Raw genomic sequence first — 22,544 nt, forward strand, 5'->3', positions numbered from 1 at the left:
ACCCCCACCACCTAAAACCCTACACACACCCTAATCTTGTTAGCAAACCCACCTACCCCATTGAAATTTTGCAGAAGAAAGAAGAATGCAAGACTGTTACTTCCTTGATCCTTATCACATACCCCTGCCTAACTATATGTTACTGTTGTTGTTCAGTCACTCAGTTGGACTCTTTGTAACCGCAAGGACTGCAGCACACCAGGCCTCCCTGTCCCTCACCATCTCTTGGGAGTTTGCCCAAGTTCACGTCCATTGCATTGATGCCTTGTTGTGGCGAAGGGGCTTGCATAACTCAATGAAGCTATGAGCCATTGGGTGGTGCAGGGCCACCCAAGACAAACGGGTCATAGCAGAGAATTCTGACAAAACGTGATCCTCTGAAGGAGGGAATCGCAAACCACCCCAGTATACTTGCCATGAGAACATCATGAACTGTATAAAATGCCTGACTATATAGCCTCTCTCTATTCCAGGGATTGGAAGTAGGGGGTTGCACAGTTCTTGAGTTGCTAGCCTACTTTGTTCTTCCTTTTCCTGGCAAAGAAATAAAGCCAGTCTTTCCTTCTCCTTCATAACTCTGTCACCGTATTTCTGTACATAGAGAGCCAAGATTTTGGCAGCAATGACATCTCCAGAGATTTTTGTCTGCATCTGCTGGGGTAGAGAGGTTGGCAGCAGCAGTAGGTAAAGGTGCCATTTTAAAAGGGGCTATTTGTTGACATTCCCTTTCTGATATTTCTTTAGTTTGTGTAAAGAAATGAGACCAATTTCTGAATGTTGCTGAATTAATTTATTAGATCTAGTAGCTTGTATGTGGAGTCCTTAAATTTTCTATATATAGTATCATGTCATCTGCCTATAGTGACAGTATTACTTCTTCTCTTTCAATTTGAATACATTAAAGAAATTTTTTTTATTGAAGGATAATTGCTTTACAGAATTTTGTTGTTTTCTGTCAGACCTCAACATGAATCAGCCATAGATATACATATATCCCCTCTCTTTTGAATCTCCCTCCCCATCCCACCCCTCTAGGTTGATACAGAATCCCTACTTGTGTTTCCTGAGCCATACTGCAAATTCCGGTTGGCTATCTATTTTACATGCGGTAATATAAGTTTCCATGTTTCTCTTTCCATATATCTTACCCTCTCCTCCCCTCTCCCCATGTCCATATGTCTATTCTCGATGTCTGTTTCCTCATTGCTGCCCTGTAAGTAAATTCTTGAGAACCATTTTTCGAGATTCCGTACATGTGCATTAGAATACGATATTTATCTTTCTTTCTGACTCACTTCACTCTGTATAATAGGTTCTAGGTTCATCCACCTCATCAGAACTGACTCAGATGTGTTCCTTTTTAAAAAATATGGAACACTTCACAAATTTGCATGTCATCCTTGCACAGGGGCCGTGCTAATCTTCTCTGTGTCATTCCAATTTTAGTATATGTGCTGCCTAAGCGCGCACCATTTTATTTCCTTTTTATGTCTGATTGCCATACTGTTTTGAATAGAAGTGATGATAGTGCGCATCCTTTGTCCCAGATTTTAGTGGGAAGGCTTTTAGCATTGAGTATTATATTGGATGTGGGTTTGTCACAAATGGCTTTAATATGTTGAGATATGTTCCCTCTATACCCACTTTGGTAAGAGTCTTTATCATGAAAGGATGTTGAATTTTGTCGAATGCTTTTTCTGCATCTTCTCAGATGATCATGTGTTTTTGCCTTTTGTTGCTGTGGTGTGTTACATTGACTGATTTGCTTATGTTGAGTCGTCCTTGTGAACTTGGGATGACTCTTTCTTGGTCACGGTGTATGATTTTTTCTTAATGTGTTGTTGGATTTGGTTTACTAATATTTTGTTGAGAGTTTTTGCATCTATATTCATCAAAGATATAGGGCTATAATTTTTTATTTGGCAATATCTTTGTCTGGTTTTGGTATCAGGCTGTTGGTGGCTTCATAGAATGTCTTTGGGAGTATTCTCTCCTCTTTAATCTTTTGGAAGAGTTTGAGAAGGATGAGTCTAGGTCTCTTTTTTGTATGTTTGGTAAAATTCACCTTGAAGCTATCTGGTTCCAGACTTCTGTTTGTAGGGAGTTTTTCTTTTAAGTCATAGGTTTCACTTTTAGTAATTGGTCTATTCAAATTATCTATTTTTATTGATTTAATTTTGGTGGGTTGTATGTTTTTAGAAAGTTGTCTATTTCTTCTATTTTTATCAAATTTGATGGCACGTTTTGGCATATTGTAAGTTAATCATATTCTCCTATGGCATTTTAATGTTTTGATTTCTATGGTATCAGTTGAGATTTATCCTTTTTCCTATTTTATTTTATTTATTTGAGTTCTGTTTCCTTCTTGCTGAGCCTGGCCAGAGGTTTGTCAATCTTGCTTACCCTTTCAAAGAGCCAGCTCTTAGTTTTATTGATTTTTGTTTTCTATTGTTTTTTAATTTCGATTTCTTTATTTCCTCCCTGATCTTTATTAATTTTTATTTCCTTCTTCTGACTTTAGTTTTGTTTGTTATTCTTTTTTCTAATTCTTTTAGGTTGTATGTTAAGTTTTTTATTTTTACTTTTTGAGGAAGGACTACATTGCTATGAACTTTTACGTTCTAATTCTAAGAACTTCTTGTGATACATCCCATAGATTTTCTATGGTTGTGTCTTCATTGTCATTTGTCTCAAGGAATTTTTAAATTTCCTTTTTGATGTCCTTGTTGACCCGTTGGTCTTTTAGTAGCATTTTGTTTAGGCTCTATGTAATTGGATTTTTTCCTCATTTATTTTTCTGTGATTGATTCCTAGTTTCATGCCATTGTGGCCAGAGCAAATGTTTGAAATAATTTCTATCCTCTTATATTTTTTGAGGTTAGCTTTGCGCCCTAGTATGGGGTCAATCCTAGGGAATATTCCATGTACACTTGAAAGAATGTGTATTATGGGGTTTTTTTTTGGGGGGGGAGGGGGTGTAATATCCCGAAAATGTCAACTAAACCAAACTGTTCTATTGTATCATTTAGGATCTGTATTGCCATATTGGTTTTCTCTCTAGAAGATCTATCCAGTAGTGTGTTAGTCTCCTGCTATATTCTCATCAGTTTCTCCCTTTATGTATTTAATATTTATTTTATAAATTTGATTTCTCCCATATTAGATGCATATATGTTGATGCCAAAGAAACTTTTAAAAAAATGTATTTTCCACTTGGTATACCTTTCACTATGTCCAGTGATCATAGCTTCCACTTCACCAGGCAAATCATGAAAGCTTTAACAAAATTCTTGCAAACTTCTTGAAATTACCACTGTTCTTATTGCCTTCAATCATCAGACAGGGCCAGTGGAACTAATAGAAAAACTGCACTCAAGCACAAGGATTAATTACATGAGATTGAATGAATTGATAAATATTATAATTTTTTATGATTTTGTCTAAAATATTACTGGTTTTTAATAATTTGTTTCACAGATACAAGGGAAAAATTTTAAAACTTAAAACAATTTAGTAAATTAAAACCTTGTAAGCAGAATTGAAACACTTTTCTTTTTCTCCCTGTCTGGTTTCTCCAGAATTCAGAACTCCCAAAGTAAGCCCTTTTCCTGAAGCTCAATGACTTGATACGAACTTCAGAGAACTTGCCGCAGCTCGTGTTTAAACAGCGCTCATGAGCTGCTTCAGAAAGTTTGCTTGAACACCTGCTGACATCGTTAGAGGCATTTCAAACTGCAAAGGAAGCTTTCACTCTAACATCTAGAAATTTTAATCGACTGTTTCTTGGACCCAGAAACTGGTTTATAAGTTGTTCCAATCATGAACTTTTGTTTTTCTTTTATTTTCATGAAAGTGCCTCTTATTAAATACCTGATTGTTTGCACCGCGGTCCTAGTTCTGGGAGCCCAGTATATTCATCACCTCCTAAAGTGAGATGGAGTCCTTAGTGGTTCAGTCATGTCAGACTTTTTATGACCCTTTGGACTACCAGGCTCCTCTGTCAGCGAGGCTTTCCAGGCAAGAATACTGCAGTGTCGGAGTGTGTTGACATTTCCTCCTCTAGAAAATGAGATGTAACTATTAAACTAAACTGACCTGTTCTCAGAACTGGTTCAGACAAATGGAGGACTCTTCTAAACCATTGGTTCTTCACAGTTACCAGCTCAGCTTTTAATATGTGAAACGTTTAGAGATGTTTTAGAAGATGGTGCTATTGTGGACCTAAGTGAAAGTGAAAGTCGCTCAGTCGTGTCCAATTCTTTGGGACCCCATAGATTGTCCATGGAGTTCTCCAGGGCAGAACACTGGAATAGGTAGCCTTTCCCTTCTCCAGGGGATCTTTCCAATCCAGGGATCAAACCTAGGTCTCTCCCACACTGTAGGTGGACTCTTTACCAGCCGAGCCACAACGGAAAACCATAAGTAGGCTACCCCAAAATATGCCTCAATGGCATATTGATTATTTTGAATTAAAATTACTTAAGAAACAGCCAGTGCAAGTGGGCCACTCTCATCTTCCTTTCTGTCTCCCTAAAAGCAGGAAATCTGCCATGTGAAAGGTACACCCCCACATCTGGAAGTAGAAGGACACTATCTCCAGAGATAGAAAATCCAGGCTGAGAAGCCTATATAAACAAATATTATAAATTACTTTCCCAAGCCCAGACTGTGTTAAATGTAATCAATTGTAATTCTGGTTATTGTAACCAAGTTTCTTTATTGATTATATTGTAACCAAATGTTTAACCATGCCTTTTAAATCTGGTAATTTATGGACAGTTATATTGTATTCTGATGCTGTTGCAAAAGTGCTTCATCTTCAAAACAATTCATAGGAAGACTATAGAAGCAGTTACAACAGTTATGCATAAAAAGGATGGTTGTGCAAGGATTCCAGCCCATAGGGACTTAACACAAGGAGCTGTTCTGCTCCTGGGGCCTGTAAAGAGGTATCCAGAGGTTTTTACTCCCTGATAGACAGGGTCAATGCCCTGCTTAGCCTTGAAGCAGCTATAGGAGACACTGTCTGTCACCTCTCTGTTTCCCATACAAGTATGGGAGTAAAATCTCTGAAGAGGGAATGAGACATGGGAACAGGGTAGGGCAAAACTATTAAGAGAATGACACAACTATTGCGAATATGACAAAAACTGGTTAAAACCAATTAGGTCCAAGATGGCAGAAGAATCGACTTCTGTAGACCTTGAGCCTCCTCATACACTCACTGTAATGTATTAGCTAAATGATACATCACAGGCACCATGACTGTTCTGAGGCTGACCATAAAAGACCAAGAAGTGAGTTGTGGCCAAATTCCTGGAAATTTCCACTCCTTCCTCAAAATGGTTGCAATAATCCTCCCACTTATCAGCCTATGAAATTACTCATCCTATTAAAAACTAACCACCCTCCGCACCTTGGGGCTTCTTGCTTTCTGAGGTGGCCACACTCCGTACACAGCGTGTGGTGTCTCCCAGGGCCGCTCTCGCCTTTTGAGAGAGGCGCTGCTCTGTCTCTGGAAGGTGTCTCTCTCTAAATATGCCTGCTTTCCCACTTAGAGCAGTCTTGCCTGCCCGTTGGTGTCCTTCACAAGTGTCCTGTATTAGTAAGTCTACTCCTTGTCTAGAACTTTGGCTCTCACGGAATTCCTTCTGTGGTGTAACAAAAACCCTGAGCTTTATTAAGTCCTGAGGACCAGGTGTGTGATTTCAGCTGCGAGATTGTGGGTTCAAGTCATCTGAAGTATGAGTGTGCTCCAGTCCCAAGATGAGGTGTGTGGTTTCAATTACATCCCCCAGGGATCAACTAACTCTGATGGTGATCAAAACGTAACCCGCTGGAGACCATATCCCTGAGGTCTCTGGGTGCTCAAATGTGACCCCAGCCTGGAATGTACCCTTCTTGTCCCTCTTCCTTGCAATGCAAGTTTCCTGGGCCAAACCCATCCCAGCCCTGAGGAACTCAATGGATCTGGAGTGGGTTATTAGCTATTTTGGCAGTGAAAGGACCTAACAAGAATAAAATTGATCATCAGTGCTTTCCAAAGGAAAGAATTCAATGATAACATATTTAAGATCAATTAAAAATTAAATGGGGTAACTGGGGTTTTGTCATCCAAAATGGAGCTTGGTGGCCATTGTGGATGTGTTTTTAGACGTGTTCCTGCATCACTGAGAACTTGAATTTTCTGAGCTGTGTCACAGTCAAGGATACCAGCAGTCATTTTCAAAACAGTACTTGCCAACAGCTGCCAGCTGCAACCTTCTGGTCTCAAAATCTTTCCCTGAAACTGTGCAGCTACTTTGGATACCAACTAACCTTGCTTAACAAACATTCTTACTTCTTGCTGACTCCAATCCTACTTCTTGACAAACAGCTTCTGTAACTTTGTGGTTTTTACCTATATAAGCTTCCCCCTTTTTTGTGGTAGTCAGATGTGAACACAATTCAAGTGCTTCTTGAATCTGTGTTTCCCAGGCTATGGGCCTCAGCTTGGCTTGAATAAATGCTCTTCCATTCCTTAAAATAGATTGTTTATTGATTATTTGTGTTGACAATAGCAGGAGGTAGAGGTCATGATTTGGCTATCCCATTGATCCAGCACCATGTATTGAAGAAACCTGAACTACGTTGGTGACTTTGTCCTACTCAAGTGACTCTGTAAGTGCAGCTATCTTCTCATGAGAGGAACTGGTCTTTAAATTCTTTTTAATAATGTTCTTATTGATTTTTTAAAAGATAATGTTGTCCTCATAAAAAGCATTGCAAAATCCTCCATGTTTTTCTAGTCTCTGGAAAAATTTATATAAGATTGGTGTTATTTCTTTTCTAAGTATTTGGAAAAATCAGGAAAACACTTTGGGCTTGGAGCATTTTTTGTTGGTGGTTTTTAATTTGTTATTCTTTAATAGATATAAACTATTCATTTAAAAAATTTTTCTTGTATCATTTTTGTTAAATAGTGTTTCTGAAGGAATTTATCAACTTTAAATTTTCAAATTTATTGGCATGAAATTATTCATAACATCCTTTTATTAACTGTCTAATATCTGATGACAAAGTACCTGTGTCCTCTTTTTTATTCCTAATAATGGTTGTCTACTGATGCTTCTTTTGTACTTATTTATTTTTTCCTGATCAGCTTGGCTAAAGGTTTATTAATACTACTAGTCTTCAAAAAGACTCAAATGTATCTGAATTTCTTTATTGTATTTTCTCTCATTTCTCTTTCTTTGGATATAATTGTTTTGCTTTTCACCTTCTTGCAATTGATACTTAGACAATTAATGTTCAATCTTTTGAAACTGAAAAATCTAATATGTGCATTTAATGTTATATTTTTCTTTTAAGTATGGGTCTATCTGCATCCTTCACATGGTATTTTTATGGTTATTCAGTTCAAAAATATTTTCTCATATCCATTTTTTTTCTAGTTTAATTCCTAGTTTAATTTGATTATTCAGAAGTAGTGCATTGCTTAAATTCTGAGCATTAAATGTTTGCGGATTTTTAAAAATTTTCTTTTTTTATTGATTCACTGTTTAATTCTAACATAAGAGAACATACTTTTTTATGATTTCAGTCTTTTTTAAAAAGTATTTATTTATTTATGACTGTATCTGGTCTCCATTGACTTCCCTAGTGGTTCAGCAGTAAAGAATCCTCCTGCGATGCAGGAGATGTGAGTTCGATTCTTGGGTCAGGAAGATCACTTGCAGAAGGAAATGGCAGCCCACTGCAGTATTCTTGCCTGGAAAATTCCATGGGCAGAGGAGCCTGGTGGGCTACAGTCCATAGGGTTGCAAAGAGTCAGATGCTACAGAGCACGCGCGGTGGTCTTGGTTGTGCACAAGGCTTCTCTCCAGGCGCCGAGGCTCAATAGTTGTGTGGACTTATTACTGGGTGGCGTGTGGGATCTTAGTTCCTGACCAGGGATCAAACTGCTTCCCCTGCATTGGAAGGCAGATTCTTAACCACTAACCTGCAAATAATTTTATACTTAAGCCTGGGTATATGGTAGAGGAGTCATTATGTCTTTTTATTTTTAATTGAAGAATACTTATAATACTGTGTTGGCTTCTGCCATACATCGACATGGATCAACCATAGGTATACATATGTCTCCTTCCTATTGAGCCTCCCTCCCACCTTTCACCCCATCGCGACCCTCCAGGTTGTCACAGAGGAAGAGTCATTATTGAAAGTTATTCAAATTTATGAGTAAACTTCTCCCTGGGTTTTACACATTTATTGGCAAGTTCTTTATTAGTAACAATAATTAGGTAGGTGAGAACATAACTGACTTCAGTGGACTAGGGCCAAGGATGTCATACCATTCTGTAAGGCTTGGGACAGTCCTTTAAAAGGATAAATTGTTATGTGTTTATTTGGATATTTATTTGGGAGATACAGCTGTTAATGGTTTTATGCTCTATGGGGACTCTCTTTTATGAGCCCTACAGTATTTTTGTATCCTTTAGATAGACACTGAATTGTCCATAAATAGTATACAGAGGAAATACTGTTGTTTGTTTTTTAGTTGCGACCTATGTATGGGCTCTAGTTCCCTGACCAGGGATTGAACCTGGGCTCCCTGCATTGAGGGCAGGGAGTCTTAGTCACTGGACCACCAGGGAAGTGTCACACTCACCTATATTTTTTCAGCAGTGCGACACATAGTCTGCATGTGCTGAAGGGGATTCTATAGATAGATGCAAGCATCTGATCATTTCTTTGATCTATGTTACATAATGAAACAACACTTTGTTATACATCGCCTTCTCTTTCTTCTTTAAAGTTGGAGCTTTATTGTGTATTTGACTTAAAAATTATTTGCATAGGCACATGATATTCTGTACAATTTTAGCTCAAGGTAATATTTTATTTCAGGATTTTTGTTATAAAAAGAGGGCAGGAATCTGATCCGTCAAAAACAACTTGGGTAGAATAACGATGTTCGATCAGACAAAACTCAAGCCTTTTTATTACTGCTATTTGTGGTTGATATCATGTTAAAAGCTATTATAGTTTGTGTATATAAAGTCGTTTTAGGCAGAACAGCCAATTGCCTGCAGGTCAGGAACGTTTATGTACCCCGCCTAGGCAATTCAGGTTGAGATCCGGCCGGAACCTTGGCACCGCGGACGCCGGTTTCCGGCGGGCTCCTTAGAGAACGGAACAGCCTCGGGCCAAAGGACCATGAGAGGGCCGGATCCGGGTCCCGAACCTACGATGGAGGGGGACGTGCTGGACACCCTGGAGGCGCTGGGGTGAGTAGTCCTGGGATCGCCTTTCCCCGGAAAACGTAAGCTGTCTCTCCCCATGGATGCCGCAGTCTCCCTCATGTGGGCCTCCGGCTGGGCTCCTGCGGCTCGGTGCAGGCCTCCTTCCCTGCCTCGCTGCCTCCGGCGCCGACGGAGTTAAGAGGGAGGCGGGAGAGAAATCCGTTTGGGGGGTGGAGCAGGCCTGAAAAGCTAGGGCGCGTGGCCCCCTTTCCCGAACTCGTTGTTTCGAAACTCAGCAACGGGGACTCACGGCGAAGGCGCGGAGGGGCCCGGCTGGCAGCACTCCTTTGGGAGAAAGTGTTGCTGCCCCGCGGGGGGTATTTTTGTGAGGCTTTGCAAGTGCAGAGTGCAGTTGTTGTCTCCGGGGCAAATCACTCCTCCTTCCTTGACCAGAGAAGGAGTTTTAATTCAGTGTGAATCCATTCACTAACCGTTTCTTCCATTCATTAACAACATATTAATTTTATGTTAACCTGTATTCACTAATGTGTATTTTATGTGCTAGGCCAACGAAAAAGAGTTTTCAGGTTACTAGTAGCTTAACTAGTCGTGGAACGTATAATCTACTGGTGCTTGCAATTCAGAGTGCTGAGTGCTGTGAAAGCTCCTGGAATGATGTTAATACTTAAAGGCATGGGAATAAGTACGTGCAAGATAGGTTCTTCCTCAGCCATAATCCTGTTTTTCTTCACAGCCCTTATCCCTATTCCAGATTATCTTGTCCTGCACATTTGTTATTTTCTCTTGAACACCCACCCTCTCCACCCGCTAATACACACACACAAATCAGCTCCAGGAGAACAGGTTCTTTACCTGTCTTGTTCCTCAGAACATCTTACAGTCAGGTCTGGTACAATAAATAGTGGTTGAATGAACAGGTAGATGAATGAAGAAAGGTTCAAAGCACTGAGTGCACAGAGGTAGGCATAGGGCCAGGCAGTTGAGAGACAAAAAAGGGAACTTGAAGTAGGCTGATACAGCTGGACGGCAGAGAGCAAGGAGCAGTGTTGAAGACTGGATTGATGAGATTTAGGTGAGGAACAGGGCTTGCAGCACCTTTTAGGCCATGTTGTGGATTTTGTTCTTTGTCATAACAGAAGTGCAACATGATTAATGAATTTAAAAAGGGGAGTGTTTAGATGTCTAGTTTAAAAAGTTAGTTCTATCAGCATGGTAGAGAATAGATTGGAGAATTTTTTAGTAGTCTAGGCAAGAAGTGATGGTTGCTTAGTGGCAGTGGATATAGAAAGATGTACATTACTGCTCTTGGGCTTTCCAGGTGGCACCGTGGTAAAGGATCTGCCTGAATGCTGGAAACGCAGGTTTGATCCCTGGGTCGGGAAGATCCCTTGAAGTAGGAAATGGCAACCTATTCCAGTATTCTTGCCTGGAAAGTTTCATGGACAGAGGAGCCAGGCAGGCTACAATCTTTGGAGTTGCAAAGAGTCTGCACCTGCACACATTTTGGTCTTAGTGATTGATTGGATTAGATATTAGAGCTGAAGGAGATGATGATATTGATGATTTGTTGATAAGTATTTATTGAGCAATAAAATAAAATGATACACTTTGGAATCTCAGTTGGACAAGGAAGAAGGTGAAGACAGCCAGGAGCTAGTAAATACAGAGAATACAGAGGAAGCATAGAAACAGGTACAGATGGTATCAGGTGTGGTCAAAAGGGCAAGTTGGAAGGTAGAATAAGTAGGCCGTGGTCAGGGAGTGAGTGACTTGTTCAGATTAGTGATTTCAGATGTGATTTAGTTCCAAGTGATGGTGTGGCTTACTTATGTGTAGTGGCAAAGGTTGGAAAAGAGGCTGAGAACTCAGGGTATTGGAAAGGGTACAGATATGGATTTTGAAGACACTCAGTATTATTGAAAAATAGGAATGGAGAGGAAAATGAGCACAGGGAATGTTGATGAGTATCCAAGAGATTGATCAGTGAAAACCATGAGAGAAAGAGGGTGGCACATCTGACAGCCCTGAGCCTAGAGAGAGCAGGAGATATTCATGAGAAAATGGAGTCAATCAGAAAACAGGCAGAAGATCTAAGTAGACATTTCTCCAGAGAAGACATACACATGACCAAAAAGTACATGAAAAAATGCTCAACGTTGTTAATTATTGGAGAAATGTAAAAGCTACAATGAAGTGTCACCTCACACTGGTCAGAATGGCCATCTTGAAAACATCTACAAGTAATAAATGCTGGAGAGGATGTGGAGAAAAGGGAACCCTCCTATACTGTTGGTGGGAATGTAAATTGTTAAAACCATTATGGAGAACAGTGTGGAGGTTCCTTAAAAAACAAAAAATAGAACTTCCATATGATCCTGCATTCCCACTCCTGGGCGTACATCTGGAGAAAACCATAATTTGAAAAGATATATGCATTGTAGTGTTCATTGCAGCTCTATTTATAATAGCCATGATAGGAAAGCAACCTAAATGTCCATTGACAGAGGAAATGGATAAACATGTGGTGTATTTATACAGTGGAATATTACTCAGCCATAAAAAACTGAAATAATGCCATTTACACAACATGGATGGACGTAGAAATTAAGTGAAATAAGCCAGTCAACAATAAATATCATACAGTATTGCTTATATGTGCAATCATATAAGTGATACAAAAATGAACTTTCATACAAAACAGAAATAGACCCACAGGATGTAGAAAACAAAGGTATGGTTGCCAGAGGGGGAGGATGTTGGGGGGAGGGATAAGTTAGGAATTATATACATAAAATAAACAGGGACCTACTGTATAGCACAGGTAACTAGACTCAGTATTTTATAAAAATCTATGGGAAAAGAATCTGAATAGAAAGATATGTTTGTACATATAGCTGAATCACTTTGTGGTACATCTAAAACTAACACAACATTGTAAAACAACTTCTCAATTTAAATAAAGATAATAGGGAGCAGTGAGTGATATGAATGCTGTATTGGGAAGCAAGGAGAACAAAAACCCCACTATTTGACCTTTGGGCACTTAATGAGAGAAATACCCAAGGCTCAGAGTAGTGGGGATAAATTTTTCTGAGAAGACACTTACAGAATAGGAGAGTTGTTGTTTATGGATGGAACATAGGGGAAGAGTTTGGGAAGTAGGAAGAAATGGAGAGCTGAATCAGAGACAAGCCAGTAGGGTGAGTAAATGACAGGGGGGAGAAAGGGTCTCGTATTTTATATGTTGGCTTATGAAAATAGAAAAAAGAAAGTAATTTAGACCTTCACTATGTCCTTTTGAAGATCTGCCAGTGGCCCTACTGGACTGAATTTGGTTCACCCAACTTAAAGCACTGTCAGATCAGAAACTATGGTTCCACTGTGTATGGCCCTGGGGGAGTCTAGGCCTAGGGGAGTTGTCTCAAGTGTTTGGAATTAGAGTGGCACTTTCCTAATTGAACAATTGATAGAACAAACTGGGCATGATAATACGTCTCTTATTGGATATTATAATTAAATATGTTAATATACATACAGCACGTAGCACTGGCCTAAGATTAGTTTATAAATGTTAGTTGCTATTATGATTATGATTGTTATTAACTATTCATGTTACATTTATTTTTCTTTTTTACTTTTGTCTGTTTTGATGAGCTGAGGCATTAAGGATTGTGTATTCAAGATTTAGTGTTTTTGGTGATTTAGTAAATTTTTGTTGAATTTTACAACTGGCATTTCAGTAAAAATAACATCACCAATAGTATAGTTAAATTTTTTTTGAGAGCTCATGATTGTTGCTTTATTGCAGAAATGAAAGCAAGTAGGGAGAAACAAGATGTTTACTATGAAATCTGAATGAGAGGCTCTGTAAGTTATGGTAGAAAGGTAATACCAGGGGAACCAGTCTTGGTTAGAGGAACAGAGATGGTCTAGTCCTAGCTGACTGCATTACCTGGCTAGGTTATTTATTTTGTTTCCTTATTAGTGTGGACAGAAGTTTGAGTTCACCTGGAGCATTTTGGGTCAAATCTGGTTTTGAAACAATGTCATCACTTGTTTATCTTCTGATATTACCTTCTGTAGTATAATGTTAGTTGCTCAGTTGTGTCTGACTTTGCAGTCCCATGGATTGTAGCCCGCCAGGCTCCTCTGTCCATGGGATCCTGCAGGCAAGAATACTGGAGTGGATTGCCATTTGCCATTTCCTTCTCCAGAGGATCTTTCCGACCCAGGGAGTAAACCCATGTCTCTTAGGTCTGCTTCCTTGGCAGGCAGGTTCTTTACCACTAGCGCCACCTGGGAAGCCAGAATTAACATGATATTAACTTAAAAGCATTACTGTAAAGAGTGGATGATTGTAATATTCCTCTGGCCTGTTGCATAAGGCAGATATGCTAATCTCATTAAGTCCTGCTTTCTTATTTGCAAAATGGGGACTTTAAAAAACCCTAAGATATGACCAGAGAATTTAGAGAAAAAGAAATGCAAATGGCCTTTAAATGTATGAAAAGGGTACAGTCTTGCCATAAGAGAAATGTAAATTAAAACTATATTGAGATAACCATATGGTCAAAAATCCAAATGTTTGGCAACTTTGGTGAGTTATGGGTAATGGATACTTTTGTATTTTAATTGTATAATCCTTGTATAGGAAAACTTTATAGTATCCAGCAAAGTTCCATATCCATTTACCCTTTGATCTAACAATTGCACCTCTAGGAATCTATCCCATATATACACTGACAAAAATTTGCCCAGTTTTTTTTCTTTGCCTAATTTTTGATAATAGCAGAGCAGTACAAAAAAAAAAAACTATCCTTCAGTGGGGGGGATAGCAAATAAAATATGGTACATGCAGACAGTGGAGTACTATACAACCATAAATATGATTGAATAATATTTCTGATTTCTAATATATACGTGCACACACATATCTATCTATCTATATATATATCTATATATAGATATATATGTTATATATAGATATATATAGCTATATATATGTATAGCTATAGCTATATCTATATATAGCTATATATATAGATATATATAGATAACATATATATAGATAACATATATATATATAGTATATATACACTGACAAAAATTTGCCCAATTTTTTTTCTTTGCCTAATTTTTGACAATAGCAGAGCAGTACAAAAAAAACAAACTATCCTTCAGTGGGGGGGATAGCAAATAAAATATGGTACATGCAGACAGTGGAGTACTATACAGCCATAAATATGATTGAATAATATTTCTGATTTCTAATATATACGTGCACACACATATCTATCTATATATATATCTATATAGATATATATGTTAACATATATATGTTATCTATAGATATTGATATATATATAGCTATATCTATAGATAACATATATATAGATAACATATATAGATATATAACATATATAGATAACATATATATAGATATATATGTTAACATATATAGATATATATGTTAACATATATAGATATATATGTTTTAACATATATATATATGATAACATATATATATGTGTTTTAACATATATATATATGTTAACATATATAGATATATATGTTTTAACATATATATCTATATATGTTAAAAAAAGAACTGAAACCGTAGATAGTAGGCTGCCTTTTATCTAAACAAGTTCACATTTGTGTGTGTGTGCATGTATGGACTTCCCAGGTGGCGTAGTGGTAGAGAATCCACCTGCCAATGCAGGATCTGCAGGAGATGTGGCTTTGATCCCTAAGTTGGGAAGGTCCTCTGAGAAGGAAATGGTCACCTTCTCCAGTATTGTCTGGAAATCCCATGGACAGAAGAGCCTGGTGGGTTACAGCCCAAGGGGTAGCAAAGAGTAAGATACAACTGAGTGACTAAGCACTCATGTGTGTGTATGTGTGTGCGCGTGCATGCGTGCGTGTGTATATGTATTTAAAAACATGGTTTGACACCCCCAAATTAATACATATGGTTTCCCGTGAGGAAGGGGGGAATCAGAGCAGAGGGAACAGCATTAAGATTATAAGCTAGATTTGTCTGAATGTACCATGTATTGTTTTTGACATTGAAACCATAAAAATGTTTTACATAATGATAAAGCAAACCTAGAATGAAATAAAAAAAAATTTTAATATATTGTGTAGGATTTAATCACGTGGAAAGAAATTGTTTTCCTATACATCCTTACTGAAATGGATTTAGAAATAAGAATATAAATTATTTTCAGTAATTTTATTAGTAATACTGTTTTTTCTATTCTGAAGCTATGTAATTTATTTTTATTTTTATATTTGTTGTTTAGTCACTGAGTTGTGTCCGACTCTTTGAGACCCTCATGAACTGTAGTCCATCGGCTCCTTTGTCCATAGCATTTTTCAGGCAACAATACTGGAGTGGGTTGCCATACTAGGATTCTATAAATGTCATAAGAAACCGGAATTTTCATTGTAGGAGAAAAATAGATTAAAATGTAAAGCAAAATAGGTAAAAACTCTATAATTCTAAATCTGAATTGAAGACAGCAGTGTGAACTCCTGATGTAATTTCTCTTAAAAAGGTACAGTTGCTGTGACTAATCTTTACTGCCAGATTATGTACTCAAAATAAATACCATTGAAGAGAATCAGGGCTTCTTGGAGAAATGGCTGGTTACAGGTAGAAGGCAGGAACATATTGTCATAGAAAGCAAGAAAAATATTCAAAGAATTCTGGGAACTAGTCAGAGAACTCATTGACTAACATGAATGGGCTCCCACTAATCAGAGATAGGACAGTTTGAGAATCAAATGAAAAATAACTGCAGTGGGTTAAAACCCAGCATATGTGCTAAAACTTACAAGTTTGTAATGTGGGGGAAAAAAGCTCAGATATACTAAGAACAGTAAAAGAAAACTGATATCAAATTCAATTAAGATAATATGTCAAAGTGGTTTGAAAATTTAAGGTTCTATTCAGATACACTTTGTAGCAGTGTTTAAAAGTATAAACTTATAAAAGAAATGGTTAAGAGTAAAATAATTTTATACATCTTTTTCGGCTTTAAATTTTTAAATTTAAAATTTGCATCCATTCTCCTTTAACTGTGTTACTTTTTTCTTATTCCTGTAACTTAGTATAGTTATTATTCTGTTTGACTTTGTTATATGTAATATTTATCTTAAAATAGGTTGATAATTTTACTAAAAAACTTCAAAACAAAAAAATCAAATGTTAATTATGTAGAGCAGAAATCAGCAAGCTATTTTTGTAACAGACCAGATAGTAAAAATTTTAGGTTTTGCTGGCTGTGATTTCTCTGTTGCAAATATAGGGAAACAGTCAGATACATGGATACATTTATTGTCTGTGTTCCAATAATATTTTATTTACAAAGACAGGCAACAGACTTTGATTAAAAAGTATTACATATATTAGGGTTTTCCTTATTGTTTTAATCTTTTATATTTTCCTTTTTAGGTATAAGGGACCACTGTTGGAAGAGCAAGCACTTACAAAGGCAGCAGAGAGTGGACTGTCTTCTCCTGAATTTTCAGAGCTCTGTGTTTGGTTAAGCTCTCAAATAAAATCACTGTGCAACTTGGAAGAAAGTATCACTTCAGCTGGTATTGCCATTTAGTTTTGTTTACTTTTCTGTTTACTAGTAAAATGAAATGATAGGTTATGATTTACAGTTTTATCATTAATGTGCTCACTGTACAAAGAAAAGTCATTAAAACAAAGAACTTAAAAAAAGAACTTCAGTATGTGATTTTAAATATCTTTCAATTTAATTTTATATTGATTGACCCAAAATTATTTCTTAAATTTATACAAAATTATAAATAATTATTGTTTATCTGCTGTCTTGAACTTAGTATTGAATTTGGTCATTAAAAAGTTTAGTTTTTGAATGCTTCTTTTTTGGAATATTAGGTTTTTTTTTCCCCTAAAGTATCTGTAATCCCTCATTTAAGTTATATTACCAAACCTATAACTCAGGACATGGATTCACATAGGAGTACATGTACAAAAAATTCCTCTGCTAGTTTGTAAGTTTTGTTTAATTCATTACTGTTGGTAGCTGGAATTCTTGTGGGTCTTTGGTAGAAGATAAAATTTGTTGGGCATTTGCTAGAAGATAAAGTAGCATTCCCTTCTGATGCTATTCTTACTTTTAAAATTGTTTTTTTCCTTGCCAAACCTAATAGAATTCACCTGAAGTAAAGTAAAATAAGCTGAATTCAGAACTTACAACACAAGTTCCCACATAATTTGATTATGAAAGAAGGCTAAGTGCTGAGGTTTAATTAGATGATTGCATTTATTATCTGAATCCATTGAAATATGATAGAAATGGATCATTTGCTCTGAAGCCAATTAATAACTATAGCCATAATAATGCTGTAATATTTCAGTTACTAACATAAAATATTTCCATTTTATCTGCTTTTATGGAAAGCCCTTTGGAAGATATTTATCAGAGATTTAAATATAAAAAGATTTGGAATTTCATGAATAGATACTTATGTTCTTGAATTTAAGTGTTATTTTCTATATGTAGAAATAATGTTTTGGTTACTTTAACCTAAGCCTACCTAATATGTTACTTTTGGTCACACATTTAAGGATTTAATGTCAAAGTGAAAATTTTAGAATTGATATGAAATTAAAATCAGCTAGTAGATTTGATAGTATCAGATTATATGGTAAATACTTAGTAAATGTTTTGTGCCTCTTCTTTTTTAAAGGGAGAGATGATCTAGAAAGCTTCCAACTTGAAATAAGTGGCTTTTTAAAAGAAATGGCATGTCCATATTCTGTACTCATCTCTGGGGATATTAAAGACCGCTTAAAAAAGAAGGATGACTGTTTGAAACTACTATGTAAGTTATATTTCTTTGAACAGTTTAAATGCCTGTGTTTGATCTGGTTTGTGTTATTTTCAAGTCAACATTTATGAACTTTAATTAATGAAGCATTAGACATTTTGTGTATTAGAAAGGTTTTAATACTTGGCTTAAAATGTGAAACTGACTCAGATATTTGTATAAATGTAGGATAAATTCTACTAATGTACTCTCTAAGATTTCCATAACACTTGTGATTTATTTGGCCAGTATAGATTACTCTGTGATTATGACTAGTACTTGAGCAGTTTTTCCTTCACCTAATTCATCCCTTGGCATTTATGACTAACTGGCTAAAGTGGTGATCTCCAAAGTCCTGTTTAATGTTAAAACTCTCCGAAATTAGGCTGCTAAGCAAATTATTAGATGATAGGCACTTAAAGATAGTTCGGAAAATTTATTGATCACTTTTTATTGTATTAGAAACTGCTCTAAGCATTAGGGATATATCACTTTAAAAGAAAATTATGCCCTTGTGCCACTTGAATTCTAGTGCATGTAGCCTGTTTTTCATCAGGGATGAATTTGGAGTACAGATTACCCTATATCTAAACAATTACCTAAAATAACAGATGCATTTGTTTATATTGGGTCCCTTAAATTTTTTTTTAATTTAGTTAGTTTAATTTCATGCTATTTTGAATGTTCTACAAACTGATCTCTTGAAAGAATTTCTCTAACATCTTCTATTATTGAAGATTTCTATTATTTTAGATTGTACTATTTATAAAAAGATGCACATGATCTATTCTTTTATGTTCTAGTGTTAAGATATTGGTTTCATTAGAGCAGAAATCATGTTTATGTGTTTAGTGGTGATGATCAAAATGTTGACAGTTGAATTATCTTGTGTGTTGGGGAGAATAATCATTATGTGCCCCCATTTCTTACACTCTTTCCTTGTCTTCCTCCCATTTAGTGTGAGTCACTGATTTAATGAACCATTTGTTAAATGGGAAGGCACAATAACCCATAAGTGTATTGGGACAAAAGGAAGCTAAGAAGCACTGGCCATGAGGAACTTGCATACTCTTTATATTAGTCAGTGAGAACTATGTAAATCACGTTTCCGCTTTCGCCTTTGCTTTTAAGAAGTTCAGCAATAACAGTACTGTCTGTCAGTTTCTGATCCAAGTAAAAGTATAGAGGAACTATAGGAGAGTTTGGTATAGTTTTTTTTCTGATTATAAAAATACCTGCTTGAGAGGTAGGGTGAAATGGAGAGTTAGTGTAGGGAGAATTAGTGTAAATGAGTACAGAGTTTCAGTTAAGGAAAATGAGAAAGTTCTGGAGATGGATGGTGGTGATGCTTATACAACTATGCGAATGTACTTAATACCACTGTATACTTAGAAACAAAATAGTAAATTTAATGTTACTTGTTGGAAAATTATATTCTCATCATAGGAATCTTACAAAGTAGATAAATATGTAAAGAAAATAATTTATCGTTTCACTCCCCAGAGAGAGTCATGAAAAACTTTTCAGTGTATTTCCTTTTCCTTCTTTTTCCTTTGTTCACACATGTTTAAATAAGATTGAGATCTGTTACATATGTAATTCTTGCTCTTCCTCTTCTTCATTTAATATATGTATTTTCCCATCACTTAGTATTTTTTGAAAAAATAAATTGACTACATAGCTTTCTATACTATGGACATTTTTATTTAATAGATTTCAAATTTAGAGGTATTTGGATTTTTTATATTTTAAGTTAATTACTTTGTTCGTATTTTTGGTTGCTTTTACTTAGACAAAGATTATGAAAAAAGATTATTTAAAAAAAAAAATCGCTGTCCGGATATTGCCATATTTTGTTCCAGAAAGGTTATAACCTTCTAGCAATCTTACCAGCATCTATTTCATCTTTAGTTTTACTACCTTTAAAACATGCTGCTTTAATAAGTGTCATGTTCTTAGAATTGTTGGCATTGTGTGTACAACTAAAAGGGCCAAATTCCTTACTATGTGAAGAGCTTTTATAAAGATTAAAAACTCACTGGGAAAATATGTACAGTACATAAGGCATGAAATGGCATCCTATAGAAAAAAGTTTTTAAAAATTTGCTTCTAAACATTTAAAGATGCACAAAGTTAAGAGTTGCAAAAACAAGAAATCATTTTTCACTTACCAGGCTAGCAAATACCAGCAAAAAAGAAGTCGTAAGTAAGCATTGTCATATGCTACTTACAGGTATTGAAATGTGGTGGGAGAATAATTGGGACCATCTTTTGGAAAGGCAAATTATCAGTAACACAGGTGAAATTCACCTGTTTTTTGAATTGGCAATTCAATGACTAGGAGTTCATATTGAGTGTACAAAGATACATGAAAAGAATGTTCATTATGGCATTGTTTACAGTTGTTAAATAGAAATGGTGGATCTTTGCAGTAATACTGTGATCAGTTCAGTTCAGTCGTTCAGTCGTGTCCAGCTCTTTGTGACCCCATGGACTGCAGTGTGCCGGGCCTCCCTGTCCATCACCAACTCCCAGAGTTTACTTAAACTCATGTCCATCAAGTTGCTGATGCCATCCAACCATCTCATCCTTGGTCATCTCCTTCTCCTCCCACCTTCGATCTTTCACAGCATCAGGGTCTTTTCCAGTGAGTCAGTTTTTCACATCAGGTGGCCAAAGTATTATAGCTTCAGCTTCAACATAAGTCCTTCGAATGAATATTCAGGACTGATTTCCTTTAGGATGGACTGGTTGAATATCCTTGCAGTCCAAGGGACTCTCAAGAGTCTTCTCCAACACCACAGTTCAAAAACATCAATTCTTCAGTGCTCAGGTTTCTTTATAGTCCAACTCTCACATCCATACATGACCACTGGAAAAACCATAGCCTTGACTAGATGGACCTTTGTTGGCAAAGTAATGTCTCTGCTTTTTAATATGCTATCTAGGTTGGTCATAACTTTCCTTCCAAGGAGTAAGTGTCTTAATTTCATGGCTGCAGTCACTATCTGCAGTGGTTTTGGAGCCCAAAAAAATAAAGTCAGCCACTGTTTTCACTGTTTCCCCATCTATTTGCCATGAAGTGATGGGACCAGATGCCATGATCGTAGTTTTCTGAATGTTGAGCTTTAAACCAACTTTTTCACTTTCTTCAAGAGGCTCTTTAGTTCTTCTTCACTTTCTGCCATAAGGGTGGTGATACCATGATAGAGCCTTTAGAATGAGAGTAGATAAAATTTGTAAATATGGAATGATCTCTAGAATATATTGGTAGATAAAAAATACACAGAACATGTATAGTATACTCTTGTTTCTATAATAGAAATAAAAGTGTATAGATGGTAGAAATGTATACTAAATATATATATACATATATGCCTTAAAAGATACCCAGAAACTAACATTGGTGATTGCTTTGGGGTGGGGAATCTGAGAATCTGTATGGGAAGAAGACATCACAGTATTATTATCCATCTATCTGCATGAATTAGCATTTTAAATACTAGACTGAACTCTTGTTTGTACTCTTATGTACAACATGTTTCTGTAGAACAAAGACAGACTTCAGCCATGGTTCTCTGTAAAATACAAATTTTTGAAGAGTGGTGATCTGTTTTAATGAAGTTTTAAAATCAGAGGGACCTTGGCATAGTCGTCATAAGCAAAGTTTGATACATATTGGTGTTAACTTTGTGGACTCCTTAGACTATCATGTGTAGACTACATGGAACAACCTTAAATGTGGCTCTTAATCCTGTCCATGAGAGTCACCTTGGGTCTAAAACCACTTAGATTCCCAAATTGTACTTCAGATGTTCTGGTTCAGAATCTCTAAGGGTGGAACCCTTGTACTTGTAGTTTTAAACAGTTTTTCAGGCATCTTTTCCTGTTCAACTGAAATTGAAACTATTGTATTAAATTGTGTGTGTATAAACTTAACCAAAATGAAAACAAATGAACCCCCAGTATCTGTCTTTACTATTGTGAAAGTTAATTTAAAAAAGACTAATGATTTAAGTTAATTTTTTGCTTTCCAAAATGATGTGGGTTTTTTTTTTTTTTTTTTTTACTATTTTTTAAATTGAAATATAGTTCATATAAATATTATGTTAGTTTCATGTGTACCACATAGTGTTTTGACCTTTGCATATATTGTGAGATGGTCGCTGTGGTAAGTCTGGTAAGCATCTGTTTCCATAAGAAGTTATTACAATATTATTGACCGTATGCTTTATATTGTATATTACATCCCCGAGGCTTATTTCTCTTCTAACTGGAGGTTTGTGCCTTTACTTGTTAGACCCCCACCTCCACACCCCTCTTCTCTGGCCGCTGCCTTTTACTTCTCAGTATTTGAGAGTCTGTTACCATTTTGTTTTATTTTTTCCATCTAATATTTTTGAGTAATTTTTAGAAAGATGACTGTTCAAAGGATGACATGGTGACGCT

General features: G+C 36.3%; 1 protein-coding gene and 1 non-coding gene across 2 annotated transcripts in view; one reads left to right on the plus strand and one right to left on the minus strand.

The window, feature by feature from the left end:
• Window positions 1–1,363: 1,363 nt before the first annotated feature.
• On the minus strand, window positions 1,364–1,466 carry LOC136172720 (U6 spliceosomal RNA). The gene has a single exon (XR_010664071.1). It is a non-coding gene; the product is annotated as a U6 spliceosomal RNA (small nuclear RNA).
• A 7,670-nt stretch (window positions 1,467–9,136) lies between these two features.
• The window catches only part of FAM98B (family with sequence similarity 98 member B), a 30,803-nt gene continuing 17,395 nt past the window's right edge, over window positions 9,137–22,544 (plus strand). The window contains exons 1-3 of the mRNA XM_065940520.1: window positions 9,137–9,269; window positions 16,705–16,850; window positions 17,976–18,110. Coding sequence (XP_065796592.1) covers window positions 9,199–9,269; window positions 16,705–16,850; window positions 17,976–18,110 — 352 coding nt within the window. The 5' untranslated portion in view covers window positions 9,137–9,198. The remainder of the gene's footprint in view (window positions 9,270–16,704; window positions 16,851–17,975; window positions 18,111–22,544) is intronic.

Source organism: Muntiacus reevesi, chromosome 7 (assembly GCF_963930625.1).
Source record: "Muntiacus reevesi chromosome 7, mMunRee1.1, whole genome shotgun sequence".
NCBI classification, from domain to species: domain Eukaryota; kingdom Metazoa; phylum Chordata; class Mammalia; order Artiodactyla; family Cervidae; genus Muntiacus; species Muntiacus reevesi.